At 43.7% G+C, this 8,966-nt stretch overlaps 1 protein-coding gene across 1 annotated transcript; it reads left to right on the top strand.

Moving 5' to 3' along the window:
• The first annotated feature begins 367 nt into the window (after nucleotides 1-367).
• Nucleotides 368-8,553, top strand: VTN (vitronectin). The gene is made up of 8 exons (XM_003770025.3): nucleotides 368-530; nucleotides 760-879; nucleotides 1,870-2,196; nucleotides 2,345-2,484; nucleotides 2,914-3,070; nucleotides 6,440-6,592; nucleotides 7,648-7,977; nucleotides 8,257-8,553. Exons 1-8 carry the CDS (start codon nucleotides 473-475, stop codon nucleotides 8,373-8,375), a joined length of 1,404 nt encoding a protein of 467 aa, XP_003770073.1. The 5' UTR covers nucleotides 368-472; the 3' UTR covers nucleotides 8,376-8,553.
• The last annotated feature ends 413 nt before the right edge of the window (nucleotides 8,554-8,966 follow it).

The raw sequence follows: 8,966 nt of genomic DNA, 5'->3' as shown, positions 1-8,966 counted from the left end.
TGCAATTCTTTAAAGTTTGCAAATCATTTTATATACACAAAGATATCTGAGCCTCACAGTGATCATCTGGGAGAGATATTTATATTTAACCCCCTTTTGCAGCCAAGTAAGGTGGCCTAAAAAAATTTGGTGACTTGCTCTGTTTCACACAATGTTTGAAACAAAATTTAAATCTGAGTCTTTCTGACTCCTAGTCCTGTGCTCTATCTGCTTTGCAACACTGTTGATCAAAGATCCCATCCCACTCAATGCTTGCAGAGTTTCTAAAGAGGGAAAATAGAGATATTCTTTCTTCACCAGGACTTCTCTGGCTTTGACCTTCTGGTCATTGGGCAGGCTGGGAAGAGAGAGGTTGGGCAAACAGAGTTGAAGGCACCTCCTCCTTCCTGCCCTCCCCCTTCTTTTCTCAGTTTGTCCCTTACTTTGAGCCCACAGTAGTTCAGGACGTGTCTTCGTACCAATTCGGAAGGACATGTCCCTCACTTCTCTTCTCGTGGTCCTCCTTGTCTGTGCTGCTTCAGCTGATCAAGGTAACAAGTCCCAGTGAGGGTTGGGGTGGGTACTAACTTAAGCAGGGCAAGAAGAAGGAATGGACCCTGGACACCAACTCCCACATCCATTTACTTTACCGTCCATTGGCAGATATAGGTGGGAAGGCTCTTGGGTGCTTGGGGATACCTGCCTAACAGTAAGACCAGCCGAGACAAGTTTAATTCCCTCTTCTCCCCTGATTCCCCCCCCCCCCCCCACCCAATGCAGAATCATGTCAAGGCCGCTGCCAAGAAGGATTCAATTCCAAAAAGAAATGCCAGTGTGATGAACTCTGCTCCTATTATCAAAGCTGTTGTATAGATTACTTGGAAATCTGCAAACCCCAAGGTATGGCGCCTGCCTCCCTGCGCTTCACACTTGGACACATGATTTTTGCGGGGCTGCTGGGAGATAGCTTTAGGAAGGAGTCTGGGCTCCATGTTGGAGGGAGGGGGGAAGCGATCATCTAGAACTAGGTCATCATTTGGTCCCTCTAAGTCTTAGGATCTTCAGCTGTAAAATGAGATAATCACACCAATGATACTTCACAGGGCTGCTATGTATCTTGTAAAGCCTACAGTGGTACAAACGTGTCCATTGTTACCGTTACCGTTATTGTTAGTAATGATAGTCAACATAGTAGTAGTCAAGAAATCAATCAATAAGCATTTATTAAATACCTGCTATATGCTAGGCACTATGCAAATGATGGAATACAAAGAAAGGTACAAATTGCCCATATGCTTTTTGTGTGAGATTCAATTGAGGTTTTTATTTCTTTTTCATAATTTTTAAGAGTATATTTTTTAATTATACTTTTTATTTACAAAGCATATGCATGGGTAATTTTTTATCATTAACCCTTGCGAAACCTTCTGTTCCAACTTTTCCCCTCCTTCCCTCCACTCCCTCCCCTAGATGACGGGTAGTCCCATACATGTTAAATATGTTAAGTATATGTTAAATCCAATATATTTCAATTTCTGAAAATTGTCTGTTCATATCCTTTGACCATTTATCAAGTGGAGAATGGCTTGATTTCTTATATATGAGTCAATTCTCTATATATTTTGGAAATGAGGCCTTTATCAGAACCTTTGACTTAAAAATGTTCTCCCGGTTTATTGCTTCCCTTCTAATCTTGTAATAGCCCGTATTCTTGAAGCGTTTATATTCTAATGGGGAAAGAGGGGACAATATTTCTTTCTAACTAGGATCAATGTGCTTTAGGGGGATGGTGATCTTCCTCCTTCCCCTCGGCTCTCCGTATATGTCTCTTATATGATTTGCTTTTTGCCAATGATAGTGTTGGAGGCTCAGGGCTTTTTTTTTTCCTAGTGACCCGTGGAGATGTGTTTGCCCTACCTGAGGATGAGTACTCAGACATTGATTATGAGACCCAGAACTTCGGCACCATAGAGCCTGTCATTGACATCATCACCTCCTCCAACCCTACTGAAAGTAGCACCCAGTTCACTAGGACAAAGTCTGTCTTCAACACAGAACAGGGAACCAACCCAGGGATCACAGATCCAGAAACCACCACTGGAGCCCACTTTACAAAACCTGAAGAAGGGGAAGGGGACCAAAAGGGAGAAATGTGCAATGGAAAACCTTTTGATGCTTTCACTGACCTCAAAAATGGCTCCCTTTTTGCTTTCCGAGGTATCCAAGGGGGAAGAAAGCCAAGGGGGTATTGAGCCAGAGGAGCTACAGGGGATAAGGGTGGGGTAAAGGGAAGAGAGGGAGGTACTAGGCTTGGAAAATCATTTACTCAGGCTCTACTCTTCCTTTCTTTACCTTGGGAATCCAGGGAAGTATTTCTATGAGCTGGATGAAAAAGCTGTGCTTCCTGGGTACCCCAAGCTGATCCAGGATATCTGGGGCATTGAAGGGCCCATTGATGCTGCCTTTACCAGGATCAACTGCCAGGGGAAAACCTACCTCTTCAAGGTGGGAGTGAAAATAAGGTGGTCTGGTGAGAGAAAGCCCCCGGGCAAAGAATTGCTGGGGAGGAGCGAGGGCTAAATATTTCTTTGGAGAAATACTAGGTATAAGAGATAAAGCATGATTTATAAAGGAAGATGGGTTAGCTTAGGTCCTTTGACATCAACTCTCAGGCTGAAGATACTGTTGGAGCTCCAAGGGCAGGAGATAGGCAGCCTGTGAAAGTGGGAGGAAGCATCTTCCTTAGGGAGGCAGTGTGATACAGAAAAAAGAGCATCAGGTTTGAAATGGGAGAAATTAGATTTGAACTCTGTGTGATTTTAGGTACGTCACTTCACATTTCTGAGCCTCAGTTTCCTCACCTGTAAAATGGATTAGATGACCTCAGAGATCCTTTCTAGCTAGGATCTATGATCTCAACCTCCCTTCCCACAGGGCAGCTTGTACTGGCGCTTTGAGGATGGCATCCTGGACCCGGGTTTCCCAAAGAACATCTCCGATGGCTTCAGAAATATTCCAAACGATCTTGATGCTGCTGTGGCCCTCCCCGCCCATAGCTACAATGGCCAAGAGCGAGTTTACTTCTTCAAAGGTTTGGAGGCGTAATGAGGGAGGAGGGTAAAGGAGAAGGAAGATGCAGGTCATATAATCAGCTCCCCCATTATCCAGCATGGCCTTAGGAGTTTAGTTGTTCCATTTTCTAGCCCTGCTTCTCTTTGTAGGGTCACTTACACCAGGGACCTTTTGTAATCGCTTGTGCCAAAGCTTCTACCTGCATCATCAGGCCAGGACAGTGTTGCAAATTAACATCCATTTTACTTGTTTCCTCCCACATCTCAGTGACCTTCATCAAAAGCAGCAAGAACAGCACAGAGGCAATTTGGCAACAAGAGAGACCTTGGTTTGAATATCACTGATGAAACTTATTATCTGTGTGGCTCTGTGCCAGTTTAGCCTTTTTAAGTTTCAATTGGATCAAATGGAAGACTACATATAAACTCTTTTGCAAACCCTAGAGAAAACTCAGCAACTATTACTAGGGACCCTAAAAACCATTTTGTTTAAACCCCTCATTTTCTTTTTTTATTGTTTTATTTTTTCTGGTTATATGTGTACATTCATTTTTTAAATTATAGCTTTTTATTTTTATTTTTAAATTAATTTATTTTTTATTATAATAACTTTTTATTGTCAGAACCATGCCAGGGTAATTTTTTACAACATTATCCCTTGCACTCACTTCTGTTCCGATTTTTCCCCTCTCTCCCTCCACCCCCTCCCCTAGATGGCAAGCAATCCTATACATGTTAAATATGTCACAGTATATCCTAGATACAATATATGTGTGCAGAACCGAACAGTTCTCTTGTTGCACAGGGAGAATTGGATTCAGAAGGTAAAAATAATCCGGGAAGAAAAACAAAAATGCAAGCAGTTTACATTCATTTCCCAGTGTTCTTTCTTTGGGTGTAGCTGTTTCTGTCTATTATAGCTTTTTATTAACAGAACATATGCATGGGTGATTTTTCAACATTGACCCTTGCAAAAACTTCTGTTCCAACTTTTCCCCTCCTTCCCTCCACCCCCTCACCTAGATGGCAGGTAGTCCAATACATGTTAAACATGTTAAAGTATATGTTAAATACAATATAGTACATTCATTTTTTTTTATTCTAGCTTTTTATTTACAAGATATATGCATGGGTAATTTTACAGCATTGACAATTGCCAAACTTTTTGTTCCAATTTTTTCCCTCCTTCCCTCCACCCCTTCCCCCCAATGGCAGGTTGACCAATACATGTTAAATATGTTAAAACATACATGTCCTAACAGTTATTTTGCTGTAGAAAAAGAAACGGAGTTTGAAATAGTGTACTATTAGCCTGTGAAGGAAATAAAAAATGCAGGTGGACAAAAATAGAGGGATTGGGAATTCTATGTAGTGATTCATAGTCATCTCCCAGAGTTCTTTCGCTGGGTGTAGCTGGTTCACTTCATTACTGCTCTGTTGGAACTGATTTGGTTCATCTCATTGCTGGAGAGGGCCACATCCATCACAACTGATCATCATATAGTATTGTTGTTGAAGTGTATAATGATCTCCTGGCCCTGCTCATTTCACTCAGCATCAGTTCATGTAAGTCTCTCCAGGCCTTTCTGAAATCCTCCTGCTGGTCATTTCTTACAGAACAATAATATTCCATAATATTCATATACCACAACTTATTCAGCCATTCTCCAACTGATGGACATCCACTCAGTTTCCAGTTTCTGGCCACTACAAAGAGGGCTGCCACAAACATTCTTGCACATACAGGTCCCTTTCCCTTCTTTAAGATTTCTTTGGGACATAAGCCCAGTAGAAACCCTGCTGGATCAAACGATGTGCACAGTTTGATAACTTTTTGAGCATAGTTCCAAACTGCTCTCCAGAATGGCTGGGTGTATTCACAATACCACCAACAATGTATCAGTGTCCCAGTTTTCCCACATCCCCTCCAGCATTCCGCATTATCTTTCCCTGTCATTCTAGCCAATCTGACAGGTGTGTAGTGGTATCTCAGAGTTGTCTTAATTTGCATTTCTCTGATCAATAGTGATTTGGAACACTCTTTCATATGAGTAGTAATAGTTTTAATTTCATCATCTGAAAATTGTCTGTTCATATCCTTTGACCATTTATCAGTTGGAGAATGGCTTGATTTCTTATAAATTAGAGTCAATTCTCTCTATATTTTGGAAATGAGACTTTTATCAGGACCGTTGACTGTAAAAATGTTTTCCCAGTTTATTGCTTCCCTTCTAATCTTGTCTGCATTAGTTTTGTTTGTAGTACATTCATTTTTAAAAACACATTTCTTTGTGGATCATATTGAAAGAGAAAAATCAGAACAAAAGGGAAAAACCCACGAGAGAAAAACAATGAGAAAAAGAAAAGTAAACATAGCATGTATTGATTTACATTCAGTTTCCATAGCTCTCTCTCTGGATGCAGATGGTGTTTTCTGTCCAAAGTTTATTGGGATTGCCTTGGATCACAGAGCCACTGAGAAGAACCAAGTCTTTCATAATTGACCATCGCACAATCTTGCTGTTCCTGTGTACAATGTATTTGTGATTCTGCTTGTTTCACTCAGATCAGTTTGTGCAAATCTTTCCAGGCCTTTCTAAAGTTAGCTGGTTCATCATTTTTTATAGAACAATAATATTCCATTACTTTCATATGCCATAACTTATTCAGCCATTCCCCAATTGATGGGCATCTATTCACTTTCCAATTCTTTGCCATCACAGAAAGAGGTATCATAAACATTTTTGTACATGTGTCAACCTCTCATTTTCCAGAGGAAAAATGAGACTGTGCTAGCTGAAGTGTCTTAGAAAATGGCTCTAGAATCCCCAACTATTCCATCTCAAGACAGGAAGATTTGAATTCACTGAAGTCCATGTGCTCCAACCTCAATCCCCTTTCAGGTTGAGGGAAAGAAACACAAATTAGTTAAGTCCCTACTATGTGCCAGACAGTTAAAACCTGGAATCACGAAGACCTGAGACCAAATCCAGCTTGAGATACTGGCAGTCAATCTCTGTTTGCTTTAATCTACTGGAGAAAAAAATGGCAAACCACTCCAATATCCTGGAAACTGGCATGCTATGGTTCATAAGATCATGAAGACTAAATAAATGTGCCAGGGTGTGCTAGGTACTTTACAAATAATATATTATTTGATCCTCCCACTAACTCTAACGCCCCAGAATGATTATTGTTAATTGCCTTTTTCTAACCCTTACTCCTGCTCTTTATTGGGTTATAAGTGTAGAACTGTGAGAGACCTTAGAGATTTCAATGCTTTCACTAAATAGATGAGGGACCCATTGCCTGAGAAAAGGGAGTGGTTTGGTCAAAGATGCAGGGCCCTAAGTCACTTCTGCCATATGCTTTCTCTCCTCATCCCTTAGGAAACCAGTACTGGGAGTATGAGTTCCAACAGCAGCCCAGCCAGGAGGAGTGTGAGGGGAGCACAATGTCCACAGTGTTCGAACACTTTGCGGTCCTTCAGAGTGATAGCTGGAGCAGTATCTTTGAACTCCTCTTTGGGGATGGTGAATCAGGTATCCTAAGCCTTCTCTGCTTCCAGGATGGATAGTTAAAAAAACATTTTTTAAGCATTTTTATGTTCTAAGTGGAGAAATAGAGAGCAACCAAAGTCCATACTGACCTCAAGGGGCTTACTTTCCAGTGGAGGAGTAGCAGGGTCTCTGGTGTGCCCTCCCCCTTCTTCACCTGAGCCCTCAGCTCTGGCCACGTTCAACCCCTCACTTCCTCTCTCTGCTCCCATGTGGCGTGAGCTGTCCTTGGGATCCTGTTGGGGTCCAGAAAGACTTGGGAGGAAGAGGAGGCCTCAGGGGAAGCCCACAAAGTTTATGACCTCACAATTTCTATTTGCTTAGCCTTAGACTTTGCTTTTATTGACCTAAGCCCCAACTTGGCTGAGCTCAGACCCCCACACTTTGGACTTTGTCTGGTGTGGCCCAGGAGGCACAGGGAGGAGTCCGGTGCTGTGCTGGGAAATGGGGGAGGGGGGGAGGATCCGAGGATTCAAAGGGGAGATTCCCTTCCTCCAACTTCAAGGTTGGAGGACAAGGGAAGGACTTCCCCAGAGATGGTCTTCTGGAGAACAGGGCAAAAAGCAGTGGAGTTTCTGGTGCGGTAGATGGCCAAGGGATGTAGGATTGGGGGACTGGTTCTATGCCTAACTCATGGCATGGTAGGAAAAAAGTATTAGATTTTGAATTAGAAGAACTAGGTTCAAATCTCAGCTCTGCCACTTATGACCTGTATGACTCTGGGGAAAATATCTGAGATGGGGGACCCCAGTTTGTAAATGAGGGGGTTGAATTGTAAGGCCTTTTCTACTTCTAGCTCTGTGATCCTACGGTCCAGTGCCCAGCTGTGTGGCCCTGGGGAAGCCACTGCCCTTTTCTGAACCTCAGTTGCTTTCTTTGTAAAGGAAGAGGGTTGGTTCTGAGCTTGGTTCCGTCCAACTTGGGCATCTGCTGTTTGATGATGGGAGATGAGAACGAGAGAGTCAGGGCGGCAGTGGAGGTCTGTGTAGAGTCCTGTGGGCTCCCTTTTCCAACGACCCATTCTTTGTTCTGCCCTCCAGAGGGGACCAGGGGCCCTTGGCTCATCCAGGAGCACTGGTTCGGGCTACCTGATAGGGTAGACGCTGCCATGGCCGGCCGCATCTACTTCTCCTCGCCATCTCATACCCACTCTGATTGGGGTCGAAAGCGCAAGACCAAGGCCAAGGCTAAGAGCCGCCGGAACCGGAACCGCAAGCGCTACCGATCCCGCCACTCCCGCCGCTCCCGGGATATATGGAGCTTTCTGTACTCGGAAGAGTATGGGTCAGACTATGACCTGGGTCTCAACTTTGAATGGTTTCAACCCTCCCAGTGTGAGCCCATCCAGAGCATCTATTTCTACGTGGGGGGTGAGCCACTCCCCTCTCCTCCTCCCTTTACCCCCTTTCCTTCATCTTTTTTTCCCTCCCTCTCTTCCTCTCACCCTCACTCGCCTTTCTTTTCTTCCCTCTCCCTCCCCTCTTCTCTTTCTCTCCCTCCCCCAGTCCCCGGCAATCCTGCAAGGGATGGTGGTTCTGTTGTTCTTCCTTGAGGGAAGTTTGGAGGGAGAGGGGCAGAAGAGGCTGCAGCTCCTGCCAGAGGGTCTGAGTTGGACCTTCCTTACCCAAATCCCCCATTCTCTCTTTCAGACAAGTATTACCGGGTTAACCTCCGAACCAAGATGGTGGACATGGTGGTTCCTCCCTACCCCCGCTCCATTGCCCGGTACTGGCTGGGCTGCCCAGTTCTGAAAAGTTTTGAGAAATGAACTCGACTGCTACAGCTCAAGCACCTCTGGGGATCCTCTCAGACCAAATCCAACCCAACAAGTATTTACGAAAGGTCTGCCATGCTCAGGGACCTTTGTGTGCTAGGCATAGAAAGCTCAAAGGGAAACTTATCCCTATTATCATGTGCTTTTAATAAAGTCCTTTTCACCTATGTAATGCTTTTCTAAATTATTATCCATCATAGATTTGGAGCTTAAAGGGAACCTTGGCCACTGAGTCCAACTCCTCCCCCCCAGCCCATATTGCAGATGAGGAATAAGAGGCACCTGTGGGGTTAAGTGATTCCCTTAGAGTCACCCAACTAACAAGGGTCTGTCTGAAGCAAGATCTGAACTCAAAACTTCTTGGCTCCAAGGCCAGTGCTCTAGCCCCTGAACCACAGCTACTAGTGGATAGGAATTGGATTTGGAGTCAGGGGGATACATGTCCAAAGCTGCCTCAGACATCAGCTTGCGTGTATGACCTTAAATAAGTCACTTAACGGACTTCTCCTAGTCTCAGTTTTCTTATCTGTAAAATGGTGATAACAATAGCATCTACTTACTAAATAAATCTTTGAGATCATCAAA

Source organism: Sarcophilus harrisii, chromosome 4, assembly GCF_902635505.1.
Source record: "Sarcophilus harrisii chromosome 4, mSarHar1.11, whole genome shotgun sequence".
In the NCBI taxonomy this organism is placed as follows: Eukaryota; Metazoa; Chordata; class Mammalia; order Dasyuromorphia; family Dasyuridae; genus Sarcophilus; species Sarcophilus harrisii.
Note: the sequence above shows the minus strand (reverse complement) of the source record. Positions and strands in the feature narration are given on the sequence as shown.